Here is a 19,829-nt window from a genome sequence, read left to right on the forward strand (position 1 = left end):
CAATGGTACATGCCAACAAGAGAAGGATAAGTGGACCAGCTATAGCAGATAACAATGTTGTCAACCATGGGGAAAGGTTAAATAATCCTTGATACCAGGTATGTTGTGAAGCTCGTTCCCTCTCTCTTTCTTTTAATCTGGTGTTTAGTTCTTTCATGGAATCTAGGACAACTCCTGAGCTATCAGCATAGAAACAACATTCTTCTTTAAGAGCAGCACATAGTCCCCCCTGTTTTAAAAACAAGAGGTCTAGGCCTCTGCGGTTTTGCAAGACCACCTCAGATAAAGAAGTAAGAGAAGTTTGCAAGGCAAGAATGGATGTTTCGATTTTTCTAAGATCTTCATCTATGGTGGCACTTAACTGTCTTAAACTGTTATCATTTACAACCAAAGCTGATATGCCTGTTGCTGCACCTGTAGCACCTAAACCCAGCAGCACAGATAAGGTAAGAGCTGTAACAACTTCTCGTTTGGCTCGTAGGTGGTATTGTTGAGGTTCTAAAATGGAAATAAAATCTTCAGAATCATATACATCAATTTTCGGCAGTAGCTGAACCTGAATACAGAATGATTTTTTTGCCAATAATACATCTCCGTGGACACATGCAGTTAAACCTGTGGAGCAAGCCCAAACAGAGTTATTTCCAGGAATAAAAAATTGGCCTTGGAGGCGTTTTGTGATATTGCCACCGGATGTGGTGAATACCTGGTTGTAACCCCCGACTAAAAGGTCGGTTCTTTCCTTAGGTAGATAAAGTTCACATCTGTGTTTGTGGGTGGCATTAAGGCAGTATTGTGAATAATTAGTAGGTATGTGGCCAAGACAGCAGCCTTGACCAGTGATGGCCGTGATAGTGAGAGAGCTATTCCTCCATCGGCAGTTTTTATCAGAAGTGGAGTTGGAGATAGGTTGGGAAGAGCCAATGGCTTCATAAAAAGGGGGGGTTGAGGACAAGCAAAGCCAGCAGTGCTGGGAAATGGAGGAATTTTGGAAGCTATTCAATAATGCATAAGAGGAAGCAATAAGGGATACCAGTGGGTTCTGGGCATTTGTTAAGGGTTTCAAAAATTCGGATTGGATTTGGTTAGTATTGGGTCCCACAGGTGGGGATGGGGAAAGATGAACATGGCGTTGTATATAGAAAATGTTGCCAGAATCATACCCCGTGGTGTCATACACCCTTCCTCCCCACTTTATTCCGGTGTCCCATAATGTAGATGCTTTCCCTTTTGCAGTGAATCTCACAGTGACCATGTTGCAACGGGCACCTGGTGGTCCCCCTTCCCCAGCGCAAGGCACTTGCTCCCTTGAACGAGAAAGGGTGATTAAGTCATTTTTGTAGGGAGGGCTCCACCAGATGTGACCAGTGGACACACAGTTCCAGGATTTGCAAAAGTAGTCCGATAGGCCACCACAAGTGTGTTGATGGTCTGGAGAAATGTCGTGACCTGGGCAGACATAAAGGTAGAATTTGCTCACTATTCCTGGGCTTGGTTGTGGAGTCTCCCATCCTTTTTTTGTATATGCTGTTCTGCCCACGATCATTTCAGCAAAGTCAAAGTACAATTCAGGGAAATAGGAAGAAGTCATCGTGTAATTAGTTGTGGAGTTGAGTATTTGTCCATAAGCGTCCTTGATTGTCCATGTGATGTTGTAGGGGGGATGAGCGTTGTCATGAGGTGATGAAAGTATGGCTTCAGGAAGGAAGCAGCAGCAAAGAAGTAAAAGGATCTTCATCCTGGTCAGTGGAGGCGCCTGTTGGAGAGGGAGTGGAGGGTGAGGAGTCACGGTGGTACGGGCGAACACACCTGGCAGGAACCCAGAGTACTCGTTCAGGAAGTTGGATAGCGGCGTAGCCTCGTCCCCAGGTGATCAGCTCAGCGGGTCCCTTCCACTTAGGATCAGGTAACTGTCTATAATAAACAAGTGGTCTCGAAGTGGGAACAGGTGGTTTAGTAAAATGTTGTGACGCAGCAGACAAGGGAGGGGTGCCATTTAGATTCAAAAAATTAAGCGTATACAGACAAACATTTAACACATTTTGCAGTGTCGGGAGGCTAGGGGGGCCACTGAGGCCTTTGGACCCCATGTATCGTTGCAAGGCCAATTTCAGGGTTTGGTGAGTCCGTTCAACTATAGCCTGCCCTTGGCTGTTGAAGGGGATCCCAAACTTATGGACAATGGACCATTGATGGCAAAATTGAGAAAAGTAAGAACTAGTGTATGCAGGTCCATTGTCTGTTTTTAGAATTTTTGGGCATCCCAACACTGTGAAAGTCCGAATACAATGATTTATTACTTGTTTTGCCATCTCCCCTCTTTGGGGAGTTGCCATAATAAATCCTGAGAAAGTATCGATGGAAACATGAAGATATTTCCAAGGTGCAAATGGCTGAAATTGAGTGACGTCCATTTGCCATGCCTCACATGCTTGTGTACCCCTGGGATTAATTCCTTGGGGGCTGTTTTTTGCTTGCAAACTGCATGTTGGGCATTGCTGTATAATGGCAGTTGCTTCAGCCAATGTGATGCCAAATTGTTTTACTAGGGCCTTTTTGTTTTGATGGAAGTAACTATGACTTTCCCCTGCGGTCAAGGGGGCGGGTTGAGGTGTTTTAACAGTGATGGGAAGTAATTTGCAGGCGGCATCTGCTACCTGGTTTCCTTCAGAAAGAATCCCTGGAAGATGTTGGTGGCTACGTATGTGAGCTACAAACAAGGGGTGTGCCCTAGATTGAATGAGTGTTTGCAGCTGAAGTAGCAATGTCATCAACGATGGTTGTATGGAAGGTGACAGGTATGCCTCAAAGATATGTAAAACTAATTGAGAAACATACAAACTATCTGTGATGATATTAACTGGTTGTGCAGGGAACAATTCCAAGGCTAGGTTAAAGGCAGCCAGTTCAGCTTGCTGGGCCGATGCCTGTGGTGTTGTAAGTTTTTTATGCCATGCGGATTGAGTAAACCACACGCAGGCACCATGTACCTTTGACCCATCAGTAAAAATAGTGAGGGATTCCTTAAGAGGAGCAGAAGTAATAGGAGAGGAAAAGGTGACCGGAATGGTCTTGATAAGTTGCAAGCGATGGTCAGATGGAAGATGGCAAGAAATAGAGCCGAACCAATTTTCCAGAGCATCCTGCAATACATCGGATACCTGAAAAAGGGGTTCCCATTGAGATAATTTGAAGGGGACATGAATAGCGTGAAGGTCATGGCCAATCAAAGCCTTGGCTCGGTGTCTGCCCTTTTGGAGGAGTTGGGCAATTTGTAAAGGGCGAGGAGTAAGAGTCGCCCGGGGTGTGTGAGGGAGGTGTAGCCATTCAATGATCACCAAGCGCTTTGGTGAATCGGGGGAAATTTGAAAAAGAATAGCAGTAAACAAGGACGGGGTGGGTAGAATTGCCAGAGAGAGGGGATTATTTGGAAGGAAGCGGTCGACCCATACAGTCTGCAGCGCGTTGTTAACTTCAGTTAGGGCTTGAAAATGAGCTTGAGAGAGGTGAACTACATCAGAAGGGTGCTTTAAGCCGGTGAGTGCGTGGAAAAGCGGAGATAGAGTTGGCGTGGTGACAGATAGATAAGGTCGTGCCCAGTTGAGTGTGCCTAGATACTGCTGGAGTTGTACGAGAGTGGGGGAGGGAGGAAGATTTAGAGAGGGTAAAGCTGGGGTAGCAGCGGATAACAAGAGTTTATGGCCTAGGTATTGGAAAGGGTAATGGGATTGTATTTTTTCAGGAGCTATATGGAGACCTGCTGCAGTCAAAAGTTTAGTAAGAGTGGGAAGACTTTTTGCGACTGTGCCTTTTGGGCCTTCAGCTGCAATGAGAATGTCATCCATGTAATGATATACGAGGAAGGAAGGATGTAGATTGCGGTATGGTTGGAGGGCTGCATCTACATAATATTGGCACATAGTGGGAGAATTTAACATACCCTGGGGAAGGACCTTCCATTGGTATCGTTTTGGCTTTGAGTTGTTAAATTCAGGGACAGTGAAAGCAAAAAGGAGTCTATCTTGGGGTTGCAGAGGAATGGAGAAGAAGCAATCTTTCAGGTCTATGACTATCAGATCAAAATGTTGAGGGATAAGGTTGGGATTTGGGAGACCGCATTGTAAGGCGCCCATCGGTTGAATAATGGTGTTAATGGCTCGAAGATCCTGTAGGAGGCGCCATTTTCCGGATTTCTTTTTGATTACAAAGATAGGAGTATTGTAAGGACTAGTGGAAGGTTCGATATGTACAGCAGCCAATTGTTCAGAAACCAGTTCTTTGAGAGCTGTTAATTTTTCTTGGGTAAGGGGCCATTGATCCACCCACACCGGAATGGTGGATTTGAGGGATAGAGGGAGGGGAAGAGTCATGATCAAGGAAAGTGGAGAGTGGCGTGAAATTGGGAAAGGAGATCACGGCCCCACAGATTGAGGGAAATGGGAAGGATATAAGGTTTAATAAAGGCAGAAGAGAAGACTCCAGCGGTGGAAGCAGATAACCATCGAGAGCTGACCTGGGCAGCTTGAGCACCGCCGACGCCGTGGACAGAAGGCGAAGGGTCAAGGGGCCATGTAGTCGGCCACTCAGAAGAAGAGATGACAGAAGCGTCTGCGCCTGTGTCGACAAGTCCTGTAAAGGGATGACCATTCAGTGAGACAGTCAACAGGGGTTTGGAAGCTTCAACAGGGCGATCAAATGCCATGAGCGAGGGAGAGGGAGAAGGAAGAATAATAAGAGTAGCCACAATGGTATGCTTTTGTAGGGTGAAGGGACGATCCCCAATTGCGGCTAGAGAGAGGTTGTTGAGAGCGGAGGAGTCGTATAAGAATGGAGAAGCAACGACTCCTTCGATAATAAGTGAGGAATTAGGCATTAATAAGATCGGAGTAGAGGGAGGAAGGGGTTTAAGCATTGTGACCGTAAGAGGAAGAGTAAATACAGAGCCAGGATCCTCATAGACAATAGTTTCAGATAGGGTAACAGGGTAGGAAGAGGGTGGGAAAAGGGTGGAATCAGAAGGCAGAGAATGCGCGGCCTTGGGGGTGGGGCTAGCCGCCGGCCCCGAAATTAGTTTTCCGAAGGTTTGGGTTGATTGGGGGGTGGATTAGAGCGGCATTGACTAGCCCAATGGAATCCTTTGCGACAGCGAGGACAAATAGTTTTAGGTTTAACAGAAGGGGAAGGGGGAGCGGCCGCGTAGAGCGCCGCCCCCACCTGGCGCTCGGCACTGGGATTTGAAATGGCCGGGCTTACCGCAATTAAAGCAGTTGCCAGAGCGTGGGGCAGCCATAGCAAAGGAAGAGGAAAGAGCAGAGGCAAGAGCTGAGGCAGTGGACTGAGCACGATGAGACTCTGTGCCCACATCCTGACAAGCACGGATATAGTCAGCAATAGTTTGATGGGGGACAGATTGAAGCGGTTTGAGTATTTTTTGACAATCAGCGTTAGCGTTAGTAATCGCAAGCTTTGAAAGAAGCTCCGCCTGAGCTTGAGGATTATCAATTTGGCGGTTAATTGCCTCAGAAAGGCGATCGATAAAGGTAGTGTAGGGTTCGGAAGGTCCCTGAAGAATTTTAGTGAAGGAAAGAGAAGGCTGCGAGGGATCAGGGACACGGCGAAAAGCATTAAGAGCAGCATTACGCATGATACCATATCCAGCGGCACCAATTGTGATTTCCTGGCGTGGTTGTTGGACCGTATTTTGGCACAGGAGATGATCAAGGGTGACATCTTGAGGCAAACCATTAGCGGCGGCAGTAGTAACAGCCAAGCGATAATCGTTATGCCATGCAGCAAGTTGGGAGGAAGTTAAAAGCATATTAGCCATCATCTGCCACTCAGAAAAAATGATATTATGATTACTGGAGATATTTTCCAAAAGCATACGGACGTAGGGTGCCTTGAGACCGTACCTAACAGTGGCAGATTTGAGCTCTTTCATGAGATCCCAGTGCATAGAAGTATAGTGCGGAATGGGCGCGGCGCCGGCAGCGGCACCTTGAGGAATTTGAAGAATCATGGGGAAGCAGGAGAGGTCTTCCCCGGTGAGTTGGCCAGTGGCGAGAGCATGTTGAAAGGTATTATGGACAGGGGAAGGAGGACGGGGGGAAGGCAGCGAGGGCGGGGTAGGCGGGGGATGGGGTGAAGGAGGAGTAGATGGCAGAGAAGTTGAGGGAGGATCATAAGGTGGCGGAGGCAAGGAAGGATATAGGGATTTGGTAGGTTCGTAAGGAGGGGGGGCAGAGGGAGGACAGGGATCGGAAGAAGTAGGATCAGGGGGAGGATTAGGTGTGACGGAACGGGTAGGGACAGGATCGGAAGGTGGGTAAAGGGTATTGAGTGCAGCCATAACGGCGCGCCAAGCACACAGAATGTCAGGTGGAGCACGAGGAGGTTCGTGAATCCATTTCCCGATGCGCTCCCAAGTAGAACGTAAGAGAGTACCCTCCTCAGGATAAGCAGGACAGTGTTTTTGGAGATAAAGGAGAAAGGAGGTAACATTTTTGCGAGAGAGAGGATAGATAGTAGTGCCGTTAACTTTCTGTACAGAATTAGCCTTCCTGACTAAAGAGTGAAGCTCATCCACATGCTTGGACAGAGCTTTGGAAAGTGAGGAGCCCATACTTACGATTGCGCATGCCGATGCCCGGTGCGTAAGATGAGAGTCAGGGCAACGTATTCCTAGACAAGAATCACGTCGTGGAAGAGGACCAGATGCAGCCAGATGCAGCTTTGCTAAGGGAGGATGTCCTCTTTGCAGAAGATTCCTGGGGAGGGATCCGTAACACGAAACGGCACCCCTGGGCTGCAGCTGGCTCGTCCGGCTGGGTGAGATCACGTCGGGGTCACCAGTTGAGGCGTTGCCGGTCCCACTGCGGGGATGAGGGGTCAGCTGGCGGCCTGCACCCGGACCGACTGTCCGGGCGGGCTCCTCCCACGGCGGCAATGATGACAACGACACAAAGGCTTGTCCTTGGGAGAGGAAGCCCAGAGCAAACTGTGCTCCCTTCTTTTATTGTGCTAGTTTAGGGTGGGATTTGAGGTGGGAGGGATATGTGTGGAAATAGTACATTTGACCATATAAGGCTATGTTTGGCATAGTTTGACCATATAAGGCTATGTTTGGCATAGTTTGACCATATAAGGTTACATTTGGTATAGTTGACCATATAAGGTTACATTTGGTATAGTTGACCATATAAGGTTACATTTGGTATAGTTGACCATATAAGGTTACATTTGGTATAGTTGACCATATAAGGTTACATTTGGTATAGTTGACCATATAAGGTTACATTTGTTGACCAATCACATCTTTACACCTGTTGCATGGTTGACCATATAAGGTTATATTTGTTGACCAATCACATCTTTACACCTGTTGCATGGTTGACCATATAAGGTTATATTTGTTGACCAATCACATCTTTACACCTGTTGTTGGCCGTTTTGTTACCTGGCAGGTATAGTGTCATTGGGTCATTGGGTGATATCGCAACATTCTTGTTTTGTTCAAGCGTTGTCACTCTGTCATCAATATTTCCAATTTTCTCATCTCTTTAATTGTCTTTCTCTTCCATTTTTTGCAGTTTCTCATCTCTTTGATTGTCTTTCTCTTCCATTTTTTGCAGTCTCTCATCATATTTCACCATCATTTGTTGGATGTTTTCAATTTTTTGTTCGATACTCCCCATCCTTTGTTCAATACTCATTTTAAGTTCTTGAATTCCTTGTATAACCGTCGTTAGATCCATTTGTGCTTTATCTTGCTTCGCCATTGTTGAAAGTCGTCCTCCAGTTGATGGGGAGGCAGGAGCAGAAGTTGAGGTACCAGAAGGTAGAATTTTCTTACTCATTTGAATAACTCAGAATCTTCCCACTCTTTTAATCCAGTTGGCAGGGTGGCAATTGTAATCCAATTAGGGAAAGGAAAAACGTGAAAAAGAAAAACCAGTAAAAAATAAAAAGCCCAAAATTTTAAAAAAAAGAAAAAGGTTTCAAGGAAAAAAGAAAGGTTTCTTCAGGTTCTTCTAGACCTTAATCCTCAGTTGCGATAGTCAGAAGGAGAATAAAACCCAATAATATTAGAAAATAATAATAATAATAATAAAAGGAAAAAAAGAAAAATTATTCAGGTTCTTCACACCTTAATGCAATTGCGAGATCTCAAGAAAATAAAACATAGCCATAAAAAAGAATATATATATATAAAGGTGAAAAAGCAAAAGTCCCCCAAAAAAAAAAGGAAAAAATATTCTGAGGCTTTCCCTTTAGAAAAAGAATAAATGAAAAATAATAATAATAATAGTGATAAGCAAAAGTGTACAAATATTACGAAATGCTATAGGGTTGAGGAGGAGGGATAAAAGCTAACAACAAGTAAAGCAAGGAGCACACTGCATTTTATTTAAACGTCCAAGGCTCTTATTATGGCTTCTCCACAAGTTTCAAAGCCAAGCTTCAAATATTCAGTTGATTGTAGAAATCCCAAAGAGACACCTGTGAAAACATTCTCCAGAGTTCCTCCCTCTATCTTATCAACTCAATGTCCTTGGGAAAGAGTTTCTCACAGTTCTCTCAACTTCAAGTAAAGTATTTTCAAGCCTCTAGTTGGCAGTGTTACAGAGTTACAAAGTTTCTCTACTCCACTCCCCCTTCTTCCCGAAAAAAAAAAAAGCCCAATAGAAAAAGAAAATATGTGTATATATATATATATATTTAAAAAAAGAAAAAATTACTAAAGGGAACCTCTATTAAAAATATAAACAGTCAAAAAGGAGAAAAAAAAAGAAAAAATAGGTAATTATAAAAGGAAAAACCAGTCTGGTTACAATTACTAATCACAATAGAAGTTCACTGGAAAAAAAAAAAGTAAAAAGCCAAGCCTCATTTTGACATCTCCTAAAAAATCGCCACTAAGTCCATCTTATCAAGTTCTGTCAAAAATCTTACAGGTTTCTTCTTCTTCTAGAGTGTCCTTAAATCCCAAATAAATAAATAAAAAAAAAAATCTCACCAGCCGATACACTTTCTCTTTCTTTCTTCTCTTCCTTCCGGAGCTGTCCCTGCTTCAGCAGCTTAATGGCTGCCTCTCCGCCGATGGTAAAGGGGCTTCTTCTGGATCCACCAGAGACTTGCGGTGTCCCTGTGATCGACAGAACGCGCCCCTTACTATCACCGTCTCTACGGGACGGTTTAGGTCCGTTGGACCGACCAGGGGCGAAGATATCAGCTGTAACTTCGGAGCCCCGAAATTACAGCTGTGGCGCGGCGACGTGGCTCCGCCTTCTCCAGAGAAACGTCCTGCTTGAAGTTGCTCTTTATGTTCCTTTGCACCTAAGTAGGGCTTCCCAGCTTGGCGACTTCCAGGAGTGTGAATTTCAACTCACAGAATTCTCATCAAAATGGCCACACTGGTTGTATAATACATGGGAGTTGAAGCCCACATTCCTGAAAATGGCCAAAGTTTGGAAACACTTCCCCCCACACACACAAAAAAAAGAAAAAAAGGAAAAAGCGCTTGAATTTACCCAAATCTGCCCGTGCAGGACAGCGCCGCCCAATTCCTTCACAAACCACCCTTCCCCAAAGATCAATTCCACTTGGACTTAAACAGGAGTTCACGGGGAAGCGTTACAAGGCTTGCACGACTGCGTGCTTCGTTACGGAGCGACCCAGCCTTCCTTCCACCCCCATCCACCCCCTTCTTTCGCGCGCTGCATTCCCACATTTCTCGCGCGAGAGATGTGGCTCCCAGTGCATGCCGGAATCTCCCTTGCGCAATAGGTGAGCTGCCATTTCCCGTCATGCACCCGTCACCAGTCACGCGTGCGCAGCCCTACCGTTTGTTTGCGTTGGAGTGCGGGCGGTGAGAGCGAGGCCGGCCTGGAGGAAGAGGCGGCAGCGTCAAGGAGGAACGTAGAGCGGGCGTGCCGCCGTGGGGCGGGGCCGCCGGGCGTCGGCCTCGACAGAGCGACGGGGCAGGTGGGCGAGATCTCTGCTTCCGGCGAAGGCAGGCCGAAGCGAGGCCTTCCTTAGAAACCTTCCGTCCCTGCCGTCGGGTTGAATGAGGCTGCGGGCGCCTCCTCCTCCTCCTCCTGCTGCTGCTGCTACTGCTGCCAAACGGCCCAGTCGAGCCCTCGCCGTCTGTTAGGCGCTAAAAGGCCAACCTCTCCCCCGCCACCCACGCCCGAGAAGCCGCTTTGGCTGTGCCGGTCTCCTTCGGTGGGACGAGGTCGTAAAGGTGCTGCGGAGAAGAAAGGGACTCCGCGGCCGCAGAAGCGAGGGGGACAACTGGAGCGGATGCCCTCCATTTCGAACCGGACTCCCAACTCCGTTTGGGTGCGATGTGGGAAAAGATGACGGAGCGGAGCGGGCGTTTGCGTTGAGCAACGAGAAGGGCTTCCGGGCCAGCGGATCTTGCCCCCCCCGAACTAAGCCAGATCCTTGGATCAAATTCTCTGGACTGGTGGGACGGCGGTTTGGAAGGGAAACATGAACAGATACCTCCCGGTAGCACGGCAGCATTTCCTGGCTGTGTTAGCCAGCACCAGTGTAGTCGTGAAATCTATATGTGCCATTGTCATTTTGCTCTACCTTCTCTCCTTTGCTGTAGACACGGTCTTTGGACTTGGGGTTACCCCCGGATATCTCTTCCCACCCAATTTTTGGATATGGACGCTGGCAACCCACAGCCTGGTGGAAAAGCATATTTGGGATGTGGGCGTAAGCCTGGCCACGATAGTGGTGGCAGGAAGGTTGCTGGAGCCACTCTGGGGTGCCCTGGAACTGTTGATCTTCTTTGCAGTGGTGAATATCTCCGTTGGGCTTCTGGGGGCCTTTGCTTATCTTCTTACTTACATGGCGACCTTCAGTCTGCCTTACTTGTTTTCTGTTCGCATTTACGGAATGCTGGGTTTCCTTGGCGGTGTCTTAGTGGCCCTCAAGCAAACCATGGGTGACAGTACTGTTTTAAAGATACCTCAGGTGCGAATGAAAGTGGTCCCCATGCTCTTGCTTCTCGTTCTTTCAGTGTTGAGACTGACCACTCTTATTGAAAGCAACATTTTGGCTTCTTACGGCTTTGGGGTCCTTTCCAGTTGGATATATCTGCGTTTTTACCAGAGGCATAGCCGAGGGCGTGGCGATATGTCAGACCATTTTGCATTTGCCACCTTCTTCCCCGAGATCCTACAACCTGTGGTTGGTTTGCTGGCCAATCTTGTGCACACCATCTTAGTGAAAGTGAGAGTCTGCCGGAAAACAGTGAAACGTTATGATGTTGGAGCCCCTTCTTCTATTACTATCAGCTTGCCTGGAACAGATCCTCAGGATGCTGAACGAAGGAGGTAATCTTTCTTGAAATATATCTAGGTTAAACTTTTATGTGATCTATGAAAAGGGAGGAACTAAGTGAACTATGGCTACTTTTTCCAAGATAAAACTATTGAGAATAATCCCCTTTTAAATTGATGTTTTATATATATGTGTGTGTGTGTGCCTTACGTATTTGATAAATTTGATTTATTGAGCTTTCTTGTTTGACTACTACTGGGAGCCCTGTCCTCAGAATATCCTATCAAAGATACCAATAACCTTCCAAGTTGATCCATGCAAAGCAGTAGTAAGAGTGAAAAGATACAACTCTCCTGTTCATGTGCATTTTAAAACAATTCCTTTTCTTTTCAGCAAAGGAGAGAGAAAATATTTAAACCAGAACAAGAAGTTATAGTTGAGATTCAAGAGAATTGTGAATCCAGCTGAATTCTTTTAATGAGGCCTCCAGCTTACTTCTTTAGACTTTCTATTGTCAGTATTGCCAACACTAGGAAAAGTGAGTTGTAAGAAAGTTTATTTTTAAACATAGATTTAAATAATTCTTTTTCAGACTTTGCATATTTATTTGACCCATACATTTATGGGGTTACATGTTTATATAAAGATAACCTCACAGTAGTCAGCAGAATCTAATACTATGCAGTGAGTTTGTTATTACTATTTACAGCACTGTAGTTAAAATTTGCCAGTGGATTCTGCAGTTCATTAACAGTATAATTGCATTATTTAAACTTGCAAATGAGTAGGTTTGAAAATATATAATTATTTCAGAAGAAAGCATTTGTAACTTACTTCTATAATACTACTAAGAAAATTGCACATGGTTGAAATCAAAAGGTTGCTGGTACGTTGTTTGCTTTTTCCATAAAAATTATGTCTAAACACTTTAAAAAATGATCAATTGAATTAACTGGGAACTTCAACAAGTAAGTGAACACACCCTAACTATATATACATTGTTTAGAGTTTAAACTTGAAACAGTTTAAATATCAAACGTAGGCTTTTTTGTCTTAAGTATGACATTCACCAAATAAAATGTCTAAAAAGAGCCAAAAGGACATTACTCTGCAATTTATAATCATCAAAGAGAATTGTAGACTTGAAAATTCACAATACATATGTTAGACTTCTTTTACACAGCTGGTCTTCAACTTATATACATTCATTTAGCAAGCATTCAAAGTTAAAATAACACTAAAAAATGATTTATGACTGTTTTTCACATGTCCATCGCAGCATCCCCTTGGTCATGTGATCAAGGTACTTGGCAACTGGCATGTATGATGGTTGCAGTGCCCTGGGTCACGTGATCCTCTTTTGCGACCTGACAGGTCAATAGGGAAGCCAGATTCACTTGACAACTGCAGTGATTCATTTAACAACTGTAACAAGAAAGGTCGTAAAATTGGGCAAAATTCATTTCACTGTCTTGGCAATGGAAATTTTGTGCTCAACTGTGGTCGTAAGTCGAGGACAATCGGTACATCTAAAGCATTTAAAAATCTGCCTTTTTTGTTTAGTTCTGGTTATTTTGAGTCTAAAATCTGGAAAGAATTCTGATCTTGTTCAAAAATTTAAGTAACTTATACATTATACTATTTTTCACCTCAGCAGGTTAATTGTATTAAAGAAAACATTGCTTTAAATTATGTTGTGAAGGTCATATGAATGTAGTGGAGCAAAACAGGACACAATCAGTTTGAGGAGTAGTTAATAGTTTTATTGTATTAACAGTATTAATACATTAAATACCCTCGGTAGGAAATGTAATTGTGTAAAGTGATGCTCAATGTTAAAAAGTTTTTTCTTTAAAAGTTATTAAAAAACCGTCTCTTTTGGATATGTTCTTTCAGTGAATTGCCTTTGCCAGGCACGCCTGAGCTGTCTTGCATAACTATTTGATCTGTTGTAGTTTAGATATTTCAGCTCACATTCTCTTATGCCTGTACCATAAAAGCTTTCTGCTGTTACTGTGTTTTCTGAACAATCTGAATACAAATGCAGAATAAATAATTACAGGGTTGGAATACTTAATCCTGTGTCATAAGGGAAAAAAGGGAAGTAGTTTTCATTACCCAAAAAGAAATTTCAGTTAAAAGCAAATGTATTCAGTGCACAATGAACTATTTTTTTAGGTTTAATTTTTTAAAAAAAAAACCTGTTTTCTCCTCTATTCCATTGTGATTTTATAAAACAATATATTCTGAATACTTTGCACTTGTGAGTCACAAATTAATACTTGAAAATACGAGCAAATTAGTCATCCCTTTTATGGTTAGGGGAATTACTATGGTGACAAGTTTTTTACCATTTGAATTATTTTATGTACTTGTAACATGATAACAAGAGCACTAAGCACAAATCTGGCCAAGAATGTTCTTCAACTGAAATCTCAAGCACTGTGATGTAGAAACAAGTAGATCTCCAGCCCAATCAAATTAACATTTGTAGGTCTTTAACACTGTGTTTTCTATAAAAATGTTTTATTTTGGATTGTTTGAGAGAGATTGTAGTTTGTTTTAGCAAAGCAGATGTGGATTGAATCAGTAAAAATACTCTGGACTACTTTAATTATTGTTCCTGCTGTCTTCTGAACTCTACCGTGAAAGAATGAAATTTTATGTAGTATATAATGAAGCATTTAGCCCATGAATTAGATTGCTTTAATAGATAAATAAGAGTTATAGTGCTACACAGTTACTCTTGTTCTTGAGTTATAGTGTTGAATTGTTTGTTTTTTAATAAATGCATTTTTAAACTAGAAATACTTTCAAGCAACACTATATGTAAACTGCAACCTGAACTAGGAATTGCATTATTGTAACATGCATGCTTTCCACCAGGGGTTAAGCTCTTACAGAAAGGTCAAATGTCACATATCTGGGCAGTGTCAACTGAGTAAGACTATATTAAATGGCAGCACTTTATATTGGAAGACAATCTATTTTCATACTGTTAAGAAAGAAGACAAATACATTACTAGAAACCTGACTAATAGTTGTCATCAGTGAATGGACACATGAGTTAAAGATATTAATAGATAAATATATGTTAAATGGATATTGCTGGAGATGTTAATGTGGAGGAATCTATATAGTACATGTGACAAAACACTCATAGTCTGCATTAGATGGATGTGATGTGGGGGAAGAAGAATTTTTTTCAGGCTTGAGTTGTTTATATCCCCACAGCTTTAAAGTGGTTTTAGTCTCTTCTGGTAACTAATACTAGAAAATTCCTGTTCTGTGGAATGCATGATAGACTGTTCAAACTTTGTACCATTTTTTTCATTCTGTAGACAACTGGCTCTAAAAGCACTGAATGAACGATTGAAGCGTGTGGAAGATCAGTCAGCCTGGCCCAGTATGGAGGATGAAGATGAAGAAAATACCAAGGTCGATACTCCCTTGCTACCCGAAAAGAGCCGGGACTCTGCCAATGTTGGAAAAGCTTCCAGCCAAGAATCCAGCCTCATTACCTTTGAAGATGCCCCCTCTCAGTTGTGACGATGAAGCATTTGCATCAACTGCCTGCTCCTGCATATCAGAGCTGCTAATGGTCCTTCACCTGCCCTCCCTTGTAGCATTCCCTGTTTTGCAGGAACAAAACACTATGCCTCCTGGCTACTTCCTCCAACATTTGTGAGCCACCTGTGGTTTTGCCAGGTCTTAGGACTCTTTTGGTGAAAACTGAATTGTCAAACTGACCTGAGAAGTTGTTTCATCTCTTCAAAAAGGTGTTGAAATTAAGAACTTCTCAGAACTGGCAGGGGAGGAAGGAGGATATAGCTCAATAAGGAGCATCTCCTTAAAAAGACCTATAAAATTTGCCCCAGCCTACAGCTGCCACTGTGGCTATTAACACAATGCTTGTGTTTAGTTCCTTTAATGGCAATTCTGGTTAATCTGAATGGAGTCTTGTATTCTCCAATCTGATGAATCTACTCTTCTTTGAATTCTAAATGCTAAATTATCACATACACCCAACGAAAGTATCACAGAACACACCCTTTGTATGTACAGCATTCTCCTCGATTGCAGTTTTATTTGGTGGCAGTGATTGTTGTCAATGATTATTTGGCTTCTTTTTTTTCTTTCAGAATTATTGATTAAAGAACCAATTTAATATTGATTAAATAAGCAAAAAAGATCTTTGTTACTCATTTTTATTTCCGATATCCAGGGGTTTCATAATTTTAAACCCTGCCAAATAAAACTGTTAAGTTCCCTCTTGTAGAGGCAGCAGTTAAAGCTGTTTAATAATAGTAATGCCATTGCTGATTTTTTTTAAGTGGAAGGATGCAGGCTGAAGCTTGCTTCTAGATTGCCAGTTAATACTTGGATAGGAAAGCTTTCCATGGGATTCCAAAAGCAAATTAATTTGATTTGATTTTTCTTCACTACCATTTACAATTATTCAAAGTATAAAGTAGCTTTTGTCTTTAGTGGGCAACCAGTGTATTCAGACACTCTTGGGGTAAATTTTTGCCACAGTAGGTTGCATACTACTACTACTACTTTTTCTTTCTTTCTTTTCTTTCTTTCTTTTTTCTTTTTTGCAGGAGGCTGATACTTAATTTTTCTGTTTGGTGAGATCATTAACCTCCTTTCCTTTGGGCTGAGATTTTTTATGTGAGGCAACAAGTTCTGAGATTTCTTGCCTTGATAGCCAACTAAAGGTGGAGAACTAGGTTAGACAGCACTTAAAAGAATGGAAAGAGAATGTATGAAAATGTTAAGATGATTTTTTTAAAGGACCATGATTTTTTTTTGTCAACCAAGAAGTAAAACACAGATTTCAGTATCAATAAACAGTTCTTTTAAAGAGTGCCTCTTGATTGGCTTTCTAAATCTGTCATTCATCATTTCACCATGTTAGCTCCTACTTGGAAAAGAGCTCACAAAATCATTTTCACTGCAGTCAGTATTGTTAACATAAGGGGATGTTAAAATGCAGTAACAAATGTTGTGAAATCTTTAACATGCAAACTCCTGAATGTTACAGAGTCTTGCTTCTTTTGTAGAATTAAGCCCAGTCTGATCAAGATGATGTACATCCTTGTTCACTTCCTCGTCCCATTTCACTATAGAAATCCTGCATAATAAACACTGTCCATTTTGAACCTGAAAGCTTGAGTAAAAAACTGAACCATGATATCTTAAAATTCAATGTTTCCAACTGCAGCTGTCTCCTAATTTGTTTGCTTATCCGATCTTTAAAATTTCCACGGTTGAATACATGTCTACTTCTTAGGTCTTAAACTTAATGCTTCTTCACCCAATATGAATTTCTTCCGTGCACTAATAAGAAAAACCCACTGATGAGTTGCCATTGTTGTGTACTTGTTCTAAAAATAAAGAGAGAGAAGAATTATATTGTCCTTTCAGATTTGAAATACTGTCGTGTTTTCCTTCCACTGAATGTGAAATATAATCTGCGTGGAATGATTTCTGTGGAAGAAATTCACTTTGTACAATGCATTCCCTATAACAGCTGTATTAGAAATGATGCTAATTAAGACAGGGTAATCACCATAGTACCATATTGACTTGATCATGCTTTATTTTAAGGTTAGTAATGAGGGAGAAATTTGCCAACTTCTTGGTGGAAAAGCAGTTCTCAAAAGTATACAGGTACTCCTCAACTTACGACCACAATTTATGTTAAGTGAGAAATTTGTTTCTAATATATTTCCTATATATTAGAAAAGCCAAATATGTGTGAAAAACTAGGGCTGAACAACTAAAAATTAAATGCAGAAATTTGAGTTCACAGGCAGTCTGAAAACTCAGTTTGAGTTGTTGGATCAATTCTTTGATTAGAATAATTTATTCATATTGGACTGAATTTGAAAAGATTCAAAACTAGTGATTTGTGCATGTACAAAAATACTTTTTAGCTTAGATTTTTATAAATCCCAAATGGAATAATTTTCTAAATCACTTTAAAAGTCTGAATCACTTTTTGAATGGCTTAGGCAACCTGGTATTTATAACACTAGTTTTGGATGGAATCTTAAATAATAAAAAGTAAGTTCTTAATGAAAGACTTTTAGTTACAGGTTGACTCCTGTGAATTAGAAATAGCCTGTTTAGTGAAGTGGTTAAGGCAGGGTGGGCAACCACGGCCCGAGGGCCACATCCGGCCCGTTGGTCTTTTTAACTCGCCCGCCAAAGAATTAAGGTTTGATGTGAATGATTGAATGATTGCATTCATTTGATTTTGACTTGTAATGACAGGCATTTCGACATCAGGTAGCGGCCCGTCTGTCAAATTTTAAAAGTCAATGAGGCCCCCGAGCCAAAAAGTTTGCCCACCCCTGGGTTAAGGTAACCCACTAGAAACCAGGAGACTGAGTTCTAGTCCTACCTTAGGTACACAAAGCCAGCTGGATGACCTTGGGCCAGTTTCTCTATAAGCTGTTTTTAATTATTTCCAAAGTTATTTTATTTCCAAATCATCTCCCAAAAACAAATCAAAGATGAGACAAAAATGCATAAATATTGTTCTCCCAGTTGAATACTGATAAATATATTTCAACAACAATAATAATATTCAACTTGCAAAACAAATCTACAATTTATAAACTTCCACAGCTCTATTTGCCCAACTAATTTGACCTACCCTCTAATGTAAAAAAAATCAGTTAACAGTTAAAGCCAACAACAAAATTAAACTTCAAAACTCTATTAACAATTTATTATTTCACATGCAGGAAGTCCTCTACAACTTCTAATCTACCATAGACCACTGCTATTATCTCTAATCTGTCCATGATCAAATTTGATTGATTCTTGAAAATACAATTTTAATAAAAAAAAACTTAATTGGAATCTTTCAATAATTATAAATAACCCTTTCAGCCTTCTCCAATGAACCTACAATTCTCAAACAGCTCTTTCAATTGTCAGCAACAAATTGACTTCCAAACCATCCATTTGCAAGTCTGATTTAACTGTAATTACCTGCATCTGAGTATTTCCCTTAGGTTGATTTATAACTCTTGTTACATCATCAAACTTTCTATTTAGTTTCATTTAGCATTTTTTTTCCAAAGGCTTTCAAGAAAGCTTTGAAATTAAGTTGATCTGACTCTCTTTTATATCTCTTTGTGGGCATTGTACAGAATATATAATGTATAATGTTAATCCTTAATATATTGTTTTCATTTTAAATATAATCCAGATTTCTTTTATAGCCAGGTTTTACAACAAAACATAGGCAATTCCTCTCAAAGAAGTAGATATTCCATTAAAAAATGCCCACAGGAAAAATTAAGGTAATGTTTCTCACAGGGACGATTCTGTTTATTCCCAGAGAATAAATAGAAAAGGAAGAGAATTTCCCTCTCTTTAGAAAAAAAAAGATGAGCCAGAAATAGATATGAGCAAAATAAATCAGCAAAGTTATTTTAAAAATTGATGAAATATAAAATTTTTGCAGTCATCCGATGCAGATATAAATCAAATCAGATCACATTCACTACCAAGGGGGGAAATTTCCAAAATCTCGCCAAGAAAACTGCAGGACTAATTCAGGCAGTCGTGAGGAGATAACAGTGATATGATGGCATACACACTCTCTTGAATTAGAAGTATTCTCACAGTTTGTAAAGTATTTGGGTAGTAACAACCATTGAGGAGAAAATCCAGTAAACTGAATAGATACAGATTTTGTCATTTAGTTGTTATGCTGCTATAAAAAGATTATTGATCTAAAATGTATCTTTAAACTGCCTTTATTCATTTTCAGGTCATTTCTCTTTATCTGCATAATTATTTCTTCAAGGAAGTTTTCAAGGTCTTATTCAAATAATAGGAGCCTTATTGTTAGCATTAGCAACATCTTTGATAGTTTAAGGTGGTTTTGAAATGTAGATATATTAAGAAAGCTAGTCACTAATGCTTAGTCTTGCATTGTAGTTACAGTTGTTTATCAGTCATACTCTGACAAGTTTGCACATATTTCTCAGTATGGAAAAAGGGGAAAGGAAAAAACATGATTAATATTTCACCATCTTCCCATTATTGTTACTTGCCAGTCTAGGTCATGCTGACATCACTTCTGTAGAGCTGGGCTTCATATGTATGCATTCTTCATATGTATGTATATGTATGCATAAGCTGCATTTCTTCTGTTTTATTTTCAGTAGTTTATTAACATTTTTAATTAGCCAGATGGCTTTTTTAGATGTCTCTCATTATCATTGGAAATCGTGCAATTTATAACCTCCTCAGAAATTTCCAGCTATCTTGAGCTTCTTTTCCTAGTATACCTAGCCATACAACATTAGTTAACACCACCTTGGTTTAATTAATATCAACTTCTGAATTTTGGAGTACATTAAGCTCATGGCTAGCTTTTCATGGATTGAATTCCAGCATGTCATTACCTTCCAGGTTCCTGTACTATACTAATTTTATTAGTCAATTCTGCTGTATTGGCTGAGATCAGATTAATTCTCTCATTCCAGCTCTGCATTCTGAAAGAC

General features: G+C 41.2%; 1 protein-coding gene and 1 long non-coding RNA gene across 3 annotated transcripts in view; one reads left to right on the plus strand and one right to left on the minus strand.

Moving 5' to 3' along the window:
* The window catches only part of LOC148132054 (uncharacterized), a 112,108-nt gene extending 102,154 nt beyond the window's left edge, over window positions 1-9,954 (minus strand). Inside the window, exon 1 of one of the 2 annotated variants that reach the window (XR_015747547.1) lies at window positions 9,843-9,954. This is a non-coding gene — a long non-coding RNA (uncharacterized LOC148132054). The remainder of the gene's footprint in view (window positions 1-9,842) is intronic. The other variant, XR_015747546.1, reaches the window with a different exon arrangement.
* Window positions 9,830-16,162, plus strand: TMEM115 (transmembrane protein 115). Its single transcript, XM_026673271.2, has 2 exons — window positions 9,830-11,348; window positions 14,637-16,162. The coding sequence occupies exons 1-2, from the start codon at window positions 10,495-10,497 to the stop codon at window positions 14,842-14,844; spliced, it is 1,062 nt and encodes a 353-aa protein (XP_026529056.1). The 5' UTR covers window positions 9,830-10,494; the 3' UTR covers window positions 14,845-16,162.
* The last annotated feature ends 3,667 nt before the right edge of the window (window positions 16,163-19,829 follow it).

Source organism: Notechis scutatus, chromosome 2 (genome assembly GCF_049901735.1).
Source record: "Notechis scutatus isolate UNSWTSFEM ecotype Mainland chromosome 2, rNotScu1.2, whole genome shotgun sequence".
NCBI lineage: Eukaryota > Metazoa > Chordata > Lepidosauria > Squamata > Elapidae > Notechis > Notechis scutatus.

Bases quoted from the DNA above. Each gene is read 5' to 3' on its own strand.
- TMEM115 (XM_026673271.2), top strand. From the start codon at position 10,495: ATGAACAGATACCTCCCGGTAGCACGGCAGCATTTCCTGGCTGTGTTA. The intron at 11,349-14,636 runs GTAATCTTTCTT...TTCATTCTGTAG, and splicing joins CAGGATGCTGAACGAAGGAG to ACAACTGGCTCTAAAAGCAC.